This window comes from Schistocerca piceifrons, chromosome 2 (assembly GCF_021461385.2).
Source record: "Schistocerca piceifrons isolate TAMUIC-IGC-003096 chromosome 2, iqSchPice1.1, whole genome shotgun sequence".
NCBI lineage: Eukaryota > Metazoa > Arthropoda > Insecta > Orthoptera > Acrididae > Schistocerca > Schistocerca piceifrons.
In genome coordinates, this window is record NC_060139.1 from 478,071,685 (window position 1) to 478,090,554 (window position 18,870).

At 36.0% G+C, this 18,870-nt stretch overlaps 1 protein-coding gene across 1 annotated transcript in view; it reads right to left on the minus strand.

The window, feature by feature from the left end:
- The window catches only part of LOC124776834 (DNA topoisomerase 3-alpha), a 177,952-nt gene that overhangs the window by 26,399 nt on the left and 132,683 nt on the right, over positions 1-18,870 (minus strand). The window contains exons 16-17 of the mRNA XM_047252000.1: positions 13,246-13,315; positions 589-794 (exon numbers count right to left, since the gene is read on the minus strand). Of these exons, the coding sequence (XP_047107956.1) occupies positions 589-794; positions 13,246-13,315 (276 nt within the window). The remainder of the gene's footprint in view (positions 1-588; positions 795-13,245; positions 13,316-18,870) is intronic.

Below are 18,870 nucleotides of genomic sequence, written 5' to 3' on the forward strand. Positions count from 1 at the left end.
ACAAGGAATCAACAGTGTTGTTACGTAGGAGGTTCCGACTGATACATTGCTGTCAATGGCCCATCGCTATGTTGCTTGATTGCCAAATAAAACAGTTCTTTTTGACACATCACATTCTCGGGACAAGCTTATTTTTAAGTATTTTTTTAACTTTTATGTGCACCCCCTAATTCTACTGATTTCATACTTCCAAGGCATCTCTCATATACCGTCCATTATAAAAGTGCAGTATTTTCTAATGAGTGTTTTATGCAGAAAAGCCCAAAGGGACTGAAATACACATTGCTTATATAGAGCACATCAATTGGCTATCAGTAAAACATCAACATGCTACTTCTATAATAAAAAAAAATTTAACATATAATATTATAACTTGAAATAATCAACAACCTGCCCTTTAAACAAATAAAAAATTAATAGGGATACTTACCAAGGATCTACTAACAATGCTTTATTTGTAATGACTTAATTGTTATATAATGGTATCAGCTCAGAGATGCTTCAATATAAACATAAAAATGAAAGCTTACTTAGCACAAAACCTATTCACACTGCTTTACTGCAGCAAAATTTATGGTAAAAACATACCTGCATTAGTTTGCCAACTTGTGGATGCCCCACTATTATTTCCATTCCATTTACTTCCTCTACTACCCCAGTCATTATTACTAGTGCCCCCTCTGGCTGTATTTGGCTCATCAACCCACTGGAAGAAGTTGCAGCGTTCATTTGGTGGTTTTGGGCAACAGTAAAATTGGCGGCCCTTGTTTGGTGTATCTTTTTGAACAGTTCGCCTGCGGAAGATTTGAAAAACTGCATGAAGAAATTCAGATATGTTTATTTCAACATAAATACTGCAACAATCAAACAAGTTATTCAGTAACTTTCTTAGCAAGAAACATGGAAAGAAAAACCGTGCTCTCTATCCTTTATAAAGAGGGAGAAAGGGATAACGTAGATAATTTTAGACCTATTTCTATGCCATAATGTACAGTTCAGCTTTAGAAGTCGTTTCACAACTGAAAATGCTATATTCTCTTTTCTCTGTGAGGTACTGGATGGGCTAAACAAAAGGTTTCAAATGCTTGGCATATTTTTTGATTTAACTAAGGCATTTGATTGTGTTGATCACAAAATATTGCTCCAGAAGTTGGACCATTACAGAATACAGGGAGTAGCTCACAATTGGTTCACCTCTTACTTTAGCAACAGGCAGCAAAAGATCATTATTCACAATGTTGATAATGGCTGTGATGTGGGGTCTGAGTGGGGTATTGTCAAGTGGGGGGCACCCCAGGGATCAGTGTTGGGGCCACTCCTGTTCCTTATTTATATAAATGATATGCCCTCTAGTATTACGTGTAACTCTAAAATATTTCTGTTTGCTGATGACACTAGCCTGGTAGTAAAGGATGTTGTGTGCAACATTGACTTGGTTTCAAATAATGCAGTACATGACTTAAGTTCATGGCTTGTAGAAAATAAACTAATGCTAAATCACAGTAAGACTCAGTTTTTACAGTTTCTAACACACAATTCAACAAAACCTGATGTTTTAATTTCACAGAACGGGCATATGATTAGTGAAACGGAACAGTTCAAATTTCTAGGTGTTCAGATAGACAGTAAGCTGTTGTGGAAAGTCCACATTCAGGATCTTGTTCAGAGACTTAATACTGCCATTTTTACTATTCGAACGGTATCAGAAGTAAGTGATTGTTCGACACGAAAATTAGTCTACTTTGCTTATTTTCATTTGCTTATGTTGTATGGTATTATATTTTGGGGTAACTCTTCCCATTCTAAAAGGATATTTTTGGCTCAGAAACAGGCGATTAGAGCAATAAGTGGTGTGAGTTCACGAACCTCTTGTTGACCCCTGTTCACGAGTCTGGCCACTCAATATGTATATTCCTTATTGTCGTTTCTTGTTACCAATATTAGTTTATTCCCAATAAAAAGCAGCTTTCACTTGGTTAATACTGAGCAGAAATCAAACCTGCATTTGGATCAGACTTCCTAAATTCTTGTGCAAAAAGGTGTGCAGTATACTGCTGCATCCATTTTCAACAAGCTGCCACTCGAATTCAAAAATCTTAGCAGTAATCCATGCGCTTTCAAATCAAAACTGAAGACTTTCCTCATGGGTCACTCCTTCTATTCTGTCGAGGAGTTCCTTGAAAAATTAAGCTGATTCTTATTGTATTGCTGATAGTGTTTACTTAAACTTATGGACTGACTTTTTTCAGGTTCATGAACATTTATTTTTATCTGTTATTATTTCTATGTTGTAATTTCATGTACTGACACGTTCCATGACCTTGGAGATTTGCTCCTTAATTTGGACCTATGGAATTTGATGTGTAAATAAATAAATAATAACAAAGTTGATTCCACTTGAAATTATGATACACAAAGGGAGGACACCTAATTTTTAGGTTACCTGAGACATCAAGAGAGAACAGTGTAGCATGAGATTATTTGGAGAGAAGTAATGTCATATACAAGTTATGAAAATTTTGTACATGGAAACATCACTCATACATATCTTGGATTGTTTAAATGAGTACCATCAGTGCAATATCGTAACTAGAGGCGGGGGATGGAGGTGGAGGGGAGGGGAGGACTGCAATGTGGTGGCAGTGGTGATGAGGGTGAAAAATCTCAGCCCGGTAATGAAAGATTGTGCTATTATTGTCAACATTGCACCTTATTTTTGATAAGGTCCCCTTTTAGGATTAATGCACTTTCAATCAAAATTTTTGTTGATACTACATTGCATCTTGAAATTAACATCCTGGAAGGGCTTAAAAACACCTATCTACTGCTGCCATAAGCTCTTAACAGAATTCATACATTTTCCAGCTAAATCAGTTCATCAGTTGTGAGAATAGCTGGATGTCAGAGGATGCAAAATCTAGTGAACAGAGTGAATGTTCCAGCAATTCATACTTCAAATCCCTAAGTTTTCCCTTTACCAAGGCAACTTTCAATATTCATATTATTATTTTTTTTCTTTCTTTTTAAAGCCCAAGCCTTAAAAAAATCCTTTTTGTTACCAGAAAGTACTGACCATAACCTTTCCAGCAGGTGAAATCAACTTTTTTTGTCAGCATTCATCAAATATATCACCCATTTTAAAAAAGATTTCATATTGTAAATTCTTCAATTGATGATGATGAGCACTGGGTAGACCAATCGTATGATGCAAGTTTTCTTAGTTGATGCCAGTTTCGTGACTCGTGTGTCAATGTGGATGCAATGATGATGAGGATAACACAATACCTAGTCCCCCAAGTGGGGAAAAATCTCCGACCCTGCTGGGAATCGAACCCGAACCCCGACATTCTCCGTGCTGACCGCTCAGCTATGGAGATGGACATTCTTCGAATAAACACACCACATTTTTTTTCTTCTGATGTGGCTTTTGTGTCAGCTATTCGTCAAGTCAGTACCTTGGTATGCGCTTTCTCAGTGTTCTCATCTGGAGCTGAGGTTCAGCAATACTTTCACTTGATCTATCCATTTCTTAACAATTGAAAATTAAAGAGGAAACCCCTTACGAACATTCACCGGGCTTGAATTGCCATTGGTAATAAGCAAGCCAGCACAATGAATTTTACGATTGTACAGTATTTCGGTTAATCCATTTAAACAATAAAACCATTAAACAATGCATAACACAAAACTTCTACACATCAGGTTGAAACTGTACATAACTTACTGCACGACATGTACAAACATTACACAAAATTTCATTAAGATTCATCTATCATCTTTGACAGGCTAAGACTTTTCACTTTGTTCTTGTATAAGGAGTGACCCATTGTAACTAGAAATCATTTCCTGCAAGTAAAGGGACAGTAGGAATAGTTTCTCTTAGGTGCCTCTACTTACATACTGTACTAAATTAGCTGAGAGTATTTTAACACTATTTGATAATGCACTAACATTAAGTTCAAGTAAAAAATCAGTGATAAAAGACAGTGCTGGGGTTATGACCCAAAAATCAAGACACAATCGGGCCAGTGAAAGATTGTTTCATTACCACAACAAAACAAAACAAAACTAGAGAGTAGTAACATGAAAACGGTGGTTTGTGTGTGTGTGTGTGTGTGTGTGTGTGTGTGTGTGTGTGTGTGTGTGATGATAGTCCACCATCAATTTGTTGCCCCAGATACGACAGTTCAAGAGCATTACTACGTTCTAGTGCAAAAACAACTGAACGAAGCACTGTGGGAAAACAACCGGCATTGTGGATTGTATCCTACACCACAAGAACACTTTCGGCCTGATAGTGTTAAGTGACAAAGTTTTTTGGGTAAAAACAAAATGAAAATGGGTTTTGCCCATCCTACTCACCAAATCTGGCCCCTTGAATCTTTTTCCAGTCCATTAGAACAGAAATGTAACTAAAAGTGATGTGTTTTCAAAAGACAGAAAAAAAAATTGCTGAATATGTTGAACTACAATTATTAAAAGAAGTATTCTGACTTAAATGACAATTAATTGCAGTTGATGGTTGGTCAACTGATACAAAACAGTATTTACGTTGAGTCATCCAGCTAGAACAACCATCACTATCACCCTCCGCCACAGAAAGGAGTTCTAATTACATATGTTTCCCCTTGTGGGTGAGAAGAGTTAGGTTGCTAAACCTTTTGTTTCCCCCTGTGGGTGAGAAGAGTTAGGTTGCTAAACCTTCCTGCAGAAGCCGTGAGAGAGCTTGTTGATCAGTGACATTAACAATTTCTCCTATTCAATAACAAGGTTCAATTCCATGTCAGTCATGCATATTTTCCATGCCAATTTTATTTTTCCCACTCTGTACTTATGCAACTACCAATATTTCATAATGTTTCTGTCTGAAATGGGTAGAAAAGTTTTCAAAATTTCAATTACTTTATATTGAGAATCATAGCTTACTTATGTGTTAAGATGGACATATTAGAACTTTAGCCACAACATGACAAAATAGTGGGGAGAGCCTCATTTGACCGGTTGGAGATGTCAGGAGGCAAATTTAAAATTTTTAACTTTTGAATTTTTTCCCGACATTTAAACAGCTGATGAATGAAGATATATATGACTGTAATAATACAATTACATAAAAAATTAATATACTTAAACTTCACACAAATGTGAACCATGCAAGGAATTAAACTGTTGAAGAAATATAGAAGTGTGTATAAACAGCCAATTGGAACATTTCTTAGTGGAGTGGAGATGTGAAATACCATTGCAGCCACTGGTGAGTTTTGGGACGAGATAAGGAGCAGGTGTGGGAGAGTCCAGAAGAATATCACCACAGTAGGTCTGCTGCAGCACAAGCAGTCACAGCCACACCACACGATTCTCACAGACTCCAGCTGAAGTTACTAGTGTTTAACAATGGTGTCATCTGAGGTGATGCTTCTCAGATGCCACTCTTGAGGGGAATGATGGCTATCTGTTTAAAGCTTCATTAGTTCAGTACACATTAAAATTCAAAGGAGTGATTTAACTGTGCAAAGAAGTGTAGCATGGTTCATCGTGCCCTTGTTGTTGATGATATATTTTTCAAATCAATGCCTTTATTTCCTACAGCAAAATAAAATCTTAGTTCTACACGTTTTTACTCCCTTCCAAACTTTCTTTAAAAATGATTTCTGATAACAAGCAGCTAGGAGGTAAACCTTTCCTGGAATTGACTCACTGAGCCAGGGCAGAGTGTGAGATAAGTGCCTGTGAATATCATTACAGAACTGTGGCTAGCAAAGTGTGTCAGCCCTGAACCATTACACTAGTTTTGATCATATTTTCTGATTACATAACTCTGTCATATCAACTGTAAAATTAATGGTGAGACATTTTTTTACTAATTTAAATTGGGCTCTAATTCTTTTGACACACTGAGAATCACATTTTGGTGTTGATGTTGGATTTATTGTGCTCAATTTGAAGTGTACTTTAGACTCCTCTCGTTAGCATCTCCCAGGTCTCCCAGGAGTGAGAGGAATGTAAACAGTTATTGATGAATCTCTATATTCTGATGTCACTATAACATAACAATTCTCACACAGCTCGTGCGTAGAAAGTGCTTTCCGGCCGTCTCTTGCTGCAAGCCTGTTACTTAGCAACAGACAGTTTTTGTTCACAGTTTTAAGAAACAGTAGATGTTTGGAAAAGCCAACTGCGTGTCCATTGACCACAGAGGGATGTGCACTTCCTCTTTAGCCAATAATTTCATATTTACAATAATGATGATCGTATTGTACCCTGTGTAACACCATGATAAAAGGAAGTCTGATTGCCATATTATTTCCCTGATATCAGGGAAAAGATTGTTATGTAGCATTTCAACGCCAGCTACAGCAGAACATGAACAGAGACAGTACGCACTGTCATAGCAGTATGATTTTGTCAAGCAGATTCCCAATATTTAAAAGATACCATGAAATTGTTACAATTTATCAAAATAATTCTCTTTATATGCTATAAATTTAATCTTATTTTACTACGAACATTATGTGAATGAACTGTGAACTTTTGCAACAGAATACAGAAAGAAGTTGAAAAAAATTTAACTTTTCCACAACTTCCTTAATTATGTACAAGTATGAATCACTCTACACAGATCTTTTTAAATGAGCCAAACTGATTGTTTATTAGCTATTATCTAAGAATGGTGGAGAAACTGAAATAACAGGTTTTGTATCCCATTACCTCTAACATATACACTCTGGAGGAGTGGCTGCAAAGGGCGCCTCTTCTCCAATTGAGGAGCACCCTAAACTTATGCTGGCAGTAGCTCCAAAATGCCTTGGAGATTGGCAACCTCATTGTAATAATAGCCTATATATGGACTGTAACTTTAAACCAGCACCAAAACAGGTCAGGGGATACCTTGCAGGTGACCTGTAGTTCTGTTCAGGGGGTGCTGGAGGAACTTTGAGAAGAGGACAACTATTTCTGATGCATCTAAAGTGGGCATCATTAACATTTGATTTGATTTGATTTTTTATTGGTCCAGTTTTATCATATAGCACAAATTGTACAATTGATATTGGACAGGTCAGAGATAAGTTACAATAATACATAGTATTAGCAATTAAAATTAGGTACCTACTACAATTAATTTTGTTACTTATTCAGAAATTCTCTGACAGAATAGAAACAGTGCTTTATTAGAAATGCCTTTAGTTTAGCTTTAAATATTGGATGAGTAGTATTTTTTATTTCCTCTGGTATCTTATTGTGTAGTATTACACCAATGTTAATTATGCTCTGATAGGTGGTTGTTCTGTGATATTTTTGATGTATATTTGATTCCCTTCTGGTACTGTAGTTCTGTACACTTTTGTTCTGTAGCAGTTTGCCTGTTTTCAGGAGGTAGTCCCTACTGAACAAGATAGTTTCAAAAATTAATAAACTTGGAACATTTAGAACACCAAGCTCAGTAAAATGGGATTTACAGGACTCCATCTTTTTAAGGCCACAAATTATTCTTAAAGCTCTTTTTTGCATTCTAAAAACCTTTACACTGTGAGTTGAGTATCCCCAGAAAATTATCCCATATCGGATTAGTGAGTGGAACTGTGCATAGTATGCCTGCAGTACTGTTGTTTTGCTTGTTGTAGCCTTTAAAATTCTTAGGCCATAGCACACAGATGATAGTTTTCTACACAAGTTATTTATATGTGTGTCCCACTTGAAGTCTTGCTGAACCCAAAGACCCAAGAATTTTGTGACACTTACATGTTCTAGGGGATCATTTTTTAATTGGGCTTGAATAGACATTTGATTAGTTTGAGGAATTAAATGAAAATCGACACACACAGTTTTTTCAGTATTTACAATGAGTTTGTTTTTTGTGAACCGCTCAGAAAGTCTTTTCATAGAACTTTCTGCTGTGGACCGCAAATTTTCTGGACTGGATCCAGTGAGCAATATGCTGGTGTCATCGGCAAACAGGATAGTTTTTGTAGGATTCATATATTCAACTAAGTCGTCCACATAAATCAAGAAGAGTAGTGGACCTAAGATTGAGCCCTGTGGTACACCATATTTTATTGATAATTCCCTAGAAAGAAAGAGGTTGTTTCTTGTTTTATTCATTTTGTTGAATTCATACTGAATGATACCTTCTGCCTGCGGTGTTTTAGATATGAACACAACCAGCTATGTGCTACACATCTTACTCCTCGTCTTTCTAATTTTTCGAGCAGAATGTAATGGTCCAGGACATCGAAGGCTTTTGATATAACTAGAAAAATACCTGCAGCTAATTTATGTTGATCAAGGGATTTTAAAATGCAGTCTAAGAATTCGGAAATTGCTGTATGTGTAGATTTAGACTTTCTAAAACCATGTGGTTGTACTGTAGGAGGTGCATATTTATTTATGAAACTTAAAAGCCTGTCACAGAAGAGTTTTTCTAGAATTTTTGAGAAGGAACTTAACTGTGACACAGGTCGGTAGTTTGATATTTTTTCAGAAGAACCTTTTTTTAGCAGTGGTGAAACTTTTACTATTTTAAAAATATCTGGGAATACACCAGATTTTAAAGAGAGGTTGAAAATTTTTGCCAAGGGGTTTGCTATGTGGTGAGCACATGCTTTTAATATGAAATCAGGTAATTCATCAAGACCACTTGACATTTTATTGCTTAATGATTTAATTTTACTTACAATTTCATTGGGGTTTGTTTCATACACACACATAGAAGCATTGAAGGTCACTGACTTGCTGGAGAAACTTGGGACTGGTCCTTGATGGTGTACTTGAATGAGGTCTTCAGCTAGTGAGGTGAAGTTTTCATTGAATTTTTCCACAACTGAATTTGGGTCTGTGACTTTTGAGCCTTCTAGTGTTAATGATACATTCTTTTTCTTTGGCACTGAACTACAAGTTTCTTTCTTTATAACTCTCCACGTGGATCTCATTTTGTTAGATGAGTTTCTTATCAAATTGTCATTCCACATAATTTTTGCCTCTTTGACTACTCTACCATAGATTCTTTTGTAGGCTTTTGAATAATCTGCGATTTCTTGGGTTACTCTATATTTCTTACAAGAGTACTGCAGAAATCTGTTTCTCTCACTGGAAATTTTTATGCCTTTAGTTACCCATTGCTTATTATTGTTAGGTTTTACTGTTTCTACTACTTTTGGAAATGCTACATTAAAATAGTGAAGAAAGATGCTCTGAAAACTCATGTACATGCTATCAACATTGTTCTGAGTCGCGATGCTTTCCCAGTTCTCCTTCGCCTGTAAGAGATTAAAAATTCTAATGTTATCTTCAGGAAAGGTTCTTTTTTCAACTACTTTTCCGGAACTGCTACTACTTGTTGGCATTTCTATACACAGCAGCTGTGCCTCATGATCACTATAACCCATGCTCAGTACTCTGCTTGTGAATCTGTAAGTTGTTTCTGAGATGAATATTTGGTCAATAATGGAATTTGTGCATTCTGTTAATCTTGTTGGACAGTGTATTGTGGGGATCATATTGAATGTGTTGGTCATATTTATCAAAGCATCTCTGCCGCTGCTGTCTTTTGAAAAATCAATATTGAAATCCCCACAAAGCACTATCTTCATATTTAGTGTACTGATCTTGTTCAGCAGAACCTCTAGTTTATTCATGAAGACTGACAGGTTTCCACTTGGTGCTCTATATATGTTAATAACTACGAAATTAAGCTCTGGCAGTTTGGTAATGGAAAGTTCAAAGTCTTTTTCAATTGAGTCAATATAACTTTTACTGACATCACAGAACTTGATTTGTTCTTTCACAAAGATAGCAGAGCCACCATGTTTGGAAAACTCTCAGCTAAAATGACTTGCTAATCTATATCCTAAGATTGAGGTTAATTTTACTTTGTCATTTCGTAGCCAATGTTCAATAATGCAAATTACGTCTATGTTTAGTGCATACTGGAGTAGTGCTTCCAACATGGAAATTTTATTTGTGAGTGACTGAACGTTATGGTGTAGTACAGCAAAATCTGGGTACTTAGTAACTTTAGTTGAAATGGTTTCTGATTCTTTATCTAATGGCATTTCTAATACAGCACTTACCCTAAAAATTTTTCTGTATCTTTCTTGTGTGTGGCGTCTGTTCACTGGTGGCAATCAGCAGGTGAGTTAACTTCTGGAGCTTGTATAAGTTTTGCTTCATCCACATCTGCCTTCTTCGGTTTAAACCATTTCGTAATTTTCGTTTGGCTGACAACTTGATTGATTGTATCTTGCCTAATCGGTTTAAACCACTTCATAATTTGCGTTTGGCCGATGGCACAGCTTGGAACTCGTCTAAAGCACTTCTTAATCTCCGTTTGTTTGTCACTTACACTTTTTTCTTCACTCCTCTTCGAAATGCGAGTACATATTTTTTCGGCTAGTAATGATCCTGACTGTGAAGCCAGAAGAGCTGAGTGATTTCATGGAGAAGGAGAATGTTGAGGTTTAGGGAAGTCAAGTGGAAGAGAAGAGGGAGGAGGGGAAAAGGGAAAAGGTAATCACTTTATTGGAGGAGCGGATAACAGGTTAAAATGGAGCAGATGTAATAGTAAAACCAACTCTTCTGTGGGAGTAGTGGAAAACAAAAGCAACAGGGTAATGAAGATATGACTGAGGGAAAGTAATGGAGTGAAGGACATCATCCGTGTATAAACATCACATACAAAAAATAAAGAGGACAACATAGGGAATTCCTAGAAAGATTTTTACAATAGAATTACAGGTGTAGAAATGACAGTGATGGCTGACATAAATGCCCATGTGTGAAATGAAAGTATAGGGAAGGAAGAGGTAATTGGTTTCTATGGGTATGGGGAAAAGAATGATGAAGGGGAGTAACTGGCTGATTTTTTGAAAGAAATGGTTTGATTATGGGTAATACTTGATTCACGAAGAAAAGATAAAGTTGACTACTACCTGGTGGAAAAGCAAAACTGTGGACAGTTAATGGATGTAACTGCACTCCCAGGAGAAGCTTTTGATAGAGACTATCAAGAAGTGATAGTAAAGATGTGGATGGGTAAAATGTGAAGAATGAAGGCAGTTAGAGAGAAGAAAATAAAAGCATGAAGACTAAAAGAAAAGAAGATATAGGAAAAGTTCTAGGAAATACTTAAGCTTGAAATCTCAAGCACTGAATGGGATAAGTTCAAAGAGTGCACTTGTAAGCTTTGCAGGGAACTCCAGAATGTCTGGACAAAGGATAAAGAGACACCATGGTGAAATGAGCAGTTGAAGGAAGCAGTTAAAAAATGGAAGCAAGAATGGAACAGACACAAAAAGAAGGAAAAGAGTGTTGTTCGGGTAAAAGACTGCTACACTGACTACTTGAAGTAAGATGAATGAAAGAACTTACACAAAGCTGGTGAAAGGAGGGAGTGGAGAGCTCATAACATAACCAGAGGAGATAAGGATAAGAGGAAGAGAATATGTTGACAAACAACTAAATTTGAAAAATAGTGATAAGAAGAGAATGGATTTACAGTGGCAACCTATACTTGAAAGAAGAGAAACATATTACAATTTTTGGAGTGGAACTACCAGTTAGAAGAATAATGAAGGCAGTTGGACCTACTGGGCTACAATTGTTATATAGATTGCTAAGGTGCATATGGACACAGAAATGTATGCCCAAATAAAGGAGAAAGAGAATAATAATACACAGTTCAGAATGGTGAATACAACAGTGATAACTAAAGTGGAGGGTCAGTTTGAAGAGGTGCAGTATGGCTTTTGACATGGCCACGAGTATAGTTGGAAGAACTGATTGGATTAAGTATGTTAAGGGGCTGAGACTAGGAAGAGTGGTTTCACCATTATTATTTATAATAGTGCTGGGCAAAAATGTGAAAAAAATAAACAACACAAGCTTATAGAGGAAGGAAGACGAAATTTTGCTATTTGCCAAAATTTCTGTGTTGTGGACAACTAACATTAAAGATGCACAAAAACAACTGGCCATATTACATGAAAAATAGACAAATATGACACAAAATGCAGCATGGAGAAAAGCAAGACTATCGCAATAACTAGAGAATACAGAGAAGGAAAAAGACAAATTAATATTAAAGTGCTGGAAATTGAAATTGTGGAGAACTTCAAATATTTAGTAAGTGAGGTAACGCAGAATTCAAACACAAAATAGTTCAACAGGGCATTGCATTTTACCAGTGTGTGTGGGGCTTAGTCAAGGGGAGGGAGGTACCAATGAAGTGAAAGGAAGTGCTGTAAAAGATGTACTTTGCACCCATAATGACATATGTATAGGAGACCTGGACAATGAAAAGAAGAGAAAAGAGTAGAATTTAGGCTAAAGAAATGAAATTACTAAGAGACATGTTTGGGAAAACAAGGAGAGGCAGTGTGAGAAATGATTATGTAAGCAAGGCAATTGGGGTAGAAAAGTTGAATGACAGAATTGAGAAGCATACGCTGAAATGGTTTGGACTTGTAAAGAGAATGGAAAATGGAAGAATACCAAAACAAATTATGGAGGTCAAGTTTGAGCAGAGACCCACAGCAAGATGGATTGAGTAGATCACGACCAGAATAAGAAGAAGGAATCTGGACTGGAACAAAACAATTACAGAAGAATATTGGTGGAAAAGACAGGGATTGATGGAGAAGTAACAAGACTGTCTCAACCTGGGCTGATTTTGGATAGAGGGAAATGGAGATGAACACAATTTAAGAATTTACTCTGCATTCTATGACGAATTAAGTTCTCACAAAGTTAAATAAAGACTTATAATAAAGATAATTCAACAGGGAAAACTCTGTCAAATCAGGACCATTGAATAAATGTTCACAGTCGGTAGATTCAGCATTTTTCATTCATCTAACTATTATTTAATTTGCTTAATCAAACATGCAGTATCAACCTTACTTAATCTAATGTAGATAAATTTACTATTTTCATTTTACCTTCCATTATTTTATTTTATTTTATTTGCAGATCGTCAGTGAAACATATGACACAGGAAAGTCTACATTCAGATAGCACAAGACAAAAACAAGAAAATGGTTGTAATGTGGTAACTGCTCAAAATGAGTAGTGGAAACATTGCTGAATTTGCCATTAAAAACTAGTATTTTCTTACAGTTACACTGAAATATTATGGCGACTGCAATATTTTATTAATGTGTGGGGCATAAATAACATTACTTAGCAATATCAATAATGTGTGGGTGGTATAAATCACATTATTTAGCAATGTAAAATAAATAAAAAGAAACATACATTACAGCAGACTGTCCACAGTTACAGCACACTTCAGTGTCTCCTGAATTTTCAGTCTCTCTGCCAGGACCTGTGAAATATGTAAGAATAAGAAAGTAAGGAAATGCATCAGTTCAAATGCTGTACTGGCACAAACTCTTTTACAGTAAACTTTATGTAACAAATATCTTAGCAAGGACACAAACTACAGTGGATAAATTTTGTGGAAGCATTTTCTAGACTACTGATATCAACTGTTAAATCCTCGTACTTTAAATGACAAACAACCCCATGTACAAAAAAAAAATACATAAAAATCCAGTACCAAATGATCTTGTTTGATGGTTGCAACACTAAAATCTCATTGTCTGACCATGCATTTTCCATGTTTAGTATGAACATGAAGTGGGTATACTATGAAGAAAATAAATCACTCTCACAGATTGTTGGTCTTAAAGGGTTTTTTATTAATGAAGGAAATGAATTTCCTGAGACCGTGATCACTGTGAATATTTTGTGGATAAAACCACCGAGAATACTTTTCTTTATTATACTGTTTTGTTACTGCTATCATCAGATATCTGCAATTAAGGATATAAAGAGCAACAGGTGTTTGTTATACAAAAGCAAGCTACAAAAGATGAAAAGATAAAATAAATTAAATAAAAAGCTTTTAAAAACTTCTCTTAGAACTTGCAGAGAACAAGGTTCAGAGTCAGTATTAAAATCTATGCCTAATCAGGGCATCAACTAACAGTTGTACAAAGATATAAGTTATAGCAAAATGTTAGTTGATTCCCCAGTTAGATATAGATTTCAGTACTGACACTGAACTTTGTTCTGCAAGTTCTAAAATTTTTTGTGAATATCCCTTTAAAAAATTTTTTTTAACTTTTTATTTTTGTAGCTTGTTGTGTAACAAATGTCTGCCACTCTTTAGGTTCCTCTAATCTTAATTGCAGATATCTGATGATGCCAGTAGCCTGAACTGCATAATAAATAAAGAAAATTTTCCTCCTTGACCAATCCTGAACTCCAAATTTAATTAAATTATTTCCCAACTTTGTATTTTTCAAAAGGCAAATAAATTCACAACACTATCTTTACTTGTCTTAAAGTGCAGAAGTAATGATTTTGTTTGTAGAACCTTAAACTGGCTGCTTTACAATAAAATTACTTAATTTAATTCACTTACTTTATCATAAAATTACTTAATGTGATTCACACACTAATTCATCATTAATTATTAACAAATTTCAAGATTTTTACATCAGATACACGTTGCAATCATCCCCCCCCCCCCCCCAGTCACTCTGATAAAAATGAAAATGATAATGCCAAACAACTGAGAATAATAAGTGCTGTCTGAAAACTGAAAACATTGCCTACCTTATACGGTTTTGAACAAAACACTGTTTAATTAACTATTTAGTACCAATGTGTTTAATTATTACATTTATAAAAATATATTAATGTGTCAGGATGATGCTTTTAATGGAAAGTTATAAAATTTAGAATTCACGTTATTTTGAATATCTTCAATATGATTTCGGGTATAGAACAGAAATGTACAGGAGTTCATTATTATTATTATTATTATTATTATTATTTTGAAAGCCTACACAAAATTTCATAGTGACTAGTACAAAGGAAATGACCTTATTAATTAACAATTCACAGGTAGGTGTGTGATTTAAAAGGAACTGCAAAGTGTTAAAGCATATGACTAGGCCTGCAATGTGCGAGCACATGGACAACCAATGGCAACTTTCTCATGTGGGAAGGCATTCTGCAGGGCACTGGGCCACTAAGATGAATCTTACAGCTTCCTAATCATATTGCTACACCACAAACAGTAATGTTGATACACGAATATTTGTTATATGTGAGTGGAGCAGAAGGAAAAAAAAGGAGAAAATAGCTTCGCCTGACATTGGCATCACTGAGTTCTTTTGTTTATGTCATGTTGATATATGCTGCATGATGACAAAAGTCAAGAGTCGAACTGATTTATGGCACAATCAAACAACGGAAACTCCAGGTAGGAATATCAGCATTTTAGGAAGACAGACTGCTACTTACTGTAAAGAAGACATGTTAAATTGCAGACAGCAAGCAGCAATCTGTCTTTTCCTACACAGTTGATTTATGGCATAGTTTTTTTATATGGCGTTTTCAGACAGTCATTAAAAGTAGGCCGATACTGTGTCAGCTGTGTGGCTCGGCTTGACCTGTTTGTCAAGATCACATAGTGTTTATTTGATGCCATCATGTGTATTTTAATTGTTTACCCTGTATAAATTGTCTGCAGTGTAAGGCGACGCATTAGGGGAACCTCCCCTGGCCCTCCCCCCTCTCACTTGCACATTTGCCCTCCTGACAAATATACACATGAAGATGGTGCACAGGGTACAGGACGTAGCCAGTTAAGAAGTCAGCCAAGAAGTGACTGGGGTGAGTATGCTTAATTCTCATTCAGTCCCTGATATCACAGAAGAAGTCATAGGCTTTTTGGCTCTTCTCTCTATTGTCCCATTTTTGTTGCCAAATTTTTTTTTGCCAAGCTTTTAGATTGTGTTTGTTGTAGATGTGTTGTTCTGCTATTGCATTTATTTTCTTCATTGAGTATTAAGCAGCTTGTGGACGGTGAAGTCTGTTGGGTACATTCCCAAAACCACAGTGACTGCTCCCACTGTTGCCAAGAGTATTTGTGGTGTTGTAATGTACAAAAAAGGAAAAGGAAATCCTGAGGTCAGACTCTGAAGACCTAGTGACCGACTGCTATGTCATCACCAGTCATTCACCACTGGGTATGGTCTGGAGAGTGGGAGGGGCACTCCCGGTGTTGTCAATGATACCACTAGCTATTTGCATAAACAATGATTCCACTGGTGCTGTCATCTGCCTCAAATTTAATAGAGGTTCTATTGCTAGGCCCCAGAAGGTGGGCCTGCAGATTGATTCATGTGGGCATTGCCTGGTGATTTTTCTTTACCATCTTGCAGTTGCCTGCACGCCACTCAATCATCCAGTCCTTACAGTAGTCAAGGAACCTACTGTAAAAGGCAGTGGGTATCCACAGATTAGCAAATGCATCTGCTATATAGATAAATATTGCAATTATGTACTTTTGGTGTGATGTTTCTATTATCCACAATGCTTATGTAACGTGTCCTCAACTGATTTGTTCTGCCTGAATCAAATCTGGTGTGGGCTAAGACCCACAAGACCTCTGTGCACCTGAAGTCTTTCACATTACAAGCACTCTGGAATCTTTCGAAGTGCGTTAATGAGATATACTAATTTGTAGGGTTTTAAGTTTGAGAGGTCTTTGGCCTTGCCTTATTATTATTTTTATTTAATTTAAAAGCAGTCTACAGTGTGTTGCTACTATGGCTACTTCTTTAACTAATGAAACTGAATTATAATACAGTATAACCTCAATTAAACATCACTTTGGAAACCAAAGTGTGGTCAGACTGCTAAAATTGCTGGATAATTAGAGAAGAATGATAAAAATAATTTACAGAGCTCAAAACAATGTAATAAATCAAAATGAGGTAAAAAAAAAATAAAACGTTTCTAATAAAGAGAAAGGAAAACAGAAAGTTTTAGATGCTGAAAACCTGTTTTAAAAAGTGTAGTTTTTATCTCTCCCCCCCTCCAAATTTCTTAATCCTTAACTTTCCAGCTGCATCACACCACTTTTTTGTCCACATACGTCTACAGCTGTAGCAGTTGGCTGTTGTACCAAATATTTGAGGGCAGTCTCGAATGCATCCTTTGCTTCAAAGTGGCTGATCTTATGCTCTTCTTGCTTGTCTTCATCATCTGACTCCTTTTGTTCAATACTACACTGTTGCAAAAGAAGATTGATGAACTTATCATCTTCAACTTCTTCACTGGTAACAGCAGCATCATCACCTCCTGCTAGCCATTCCCTTACATCAACAGGCTGGTTATCGTTCTGAAGAGTTTGCACATGCTGATTAAGCCTGCATTTTCAGATTTATTGGTTTCTGGAAGCTCTTGCTCTTGGTTAGGCTAGGAAAAAAGTCCTTCCATGATTTTTGTAGACTGGTTTTCTTAAGTTCTCATCAATCCAGAATAACTGTGTAAACTGCATTTTTACGTTGGGGCATTTCATTGCTTCAAAAAATCATAACACTCTTCTGTTTTCTCTAACAAAGCACTCACATATTTCCTCCTGTAACATTGTTTTAACCACAATAACAACTTGATCCATTGAAGTCAGTGGCATTGGAGGAGGGGCAGGGCAAAAACATAGTTTTTATGTCACCTTGTTGAAGTTAAAAATAAAAACTTTTTCTTTTATAATAGGGACAAAAAGTGGAGTCCCCTTACATCTTTCCTGACAAAATCGAACTGACACAGTGTCATCCAAGAGCTCAAGTTTCAGTTTTTTCAATACTTTTCTAGTTTTTAAAGCATTTTAACCATTTACTGTTAATGAAAATGCTTCAAGATATTTTTTGTACTTTTCCCAGTATTTACCTGTTGTCACTCCAGTACCTACTTCATAGGCTAATTTAGTAACTGACTCACCTATGTCAAGTCCTTGCAGAACACTTAGCTTCTGTTCGCCTGTGCACACAACATATTTCTTCTTCGATTTTTAGGCATTTTTAGTCTTTAAGAATCTCTTATACTTCTTAATTACAACTTAATACACTGTATAACATTACAAGGCAACTTTAAAATTAAATGTAATACAGAAAAAAAGCATAAAAGCACACAGAGTAAACAGCACATTAAAGAGTACAGCAAAGCAAATACCTCAGCAGTACAGCAATCTGTCAACTGAGCATGCAAGAGGATATGCAACGTGACTCCGAGGAACACATGTTGTGACAGCAGAAAAATTGTTTCAACATGGAGCACAAATAAGTGGTCAGACACTTTGTTGGATAACACGAGGAGTCAGTTAATATAAGGTCAGATAATCGAGGTTCTAGTATACAGAATAGCTTAGTGGAGCACGCTAAAATACTAGGCTGAGAAATTTTCTTCTTGCCCTAATACCGAGTGAAAGATTCTGAATGAGCAAACTTTTGTGCAAGTGTTAGTGGATGTTGCATAATTAATGTCATATCATTCACCATTTGTTATTTTTCACATGATCATTTGTACCACCAATCATCATCTTGTTAGAAAGTCTCCTTATTATAAGCCTTTCACAACATTTTTGAGTGTCTTGGATGCTAGCTCTAAACTTTTTTAAAATGACATCATTTTCCACTTCTCCTTGTAACTGATTTTATCATGCTATTGTAATGTCCACTTATGTGCCAGAGTCACACGTCTACAAGCATATAACACAACAAACCAGGAAAAAATAATACAAAATAACAGTACGTACAACAAAGTCTGCAATATGCTAATATTCACAGGCTTATACAATTATATCAATTGTTACAGCACAGAATATGTTAAAAATAACAATTCCTTGCAGTCATGTTTTTCTGTTGCATAGCATTATGTTTGTAGGTGCTTGACAGCAGCACACAAAATCAAAACTTCAATAGCACAATAAAAACAGCCAAAGGTAAAAATGACATCATTTAAAGTTTTTATAGAGGCTCTGGACCTGGATTATAAGAAGTTACTGCTTATAATATCCAAGAA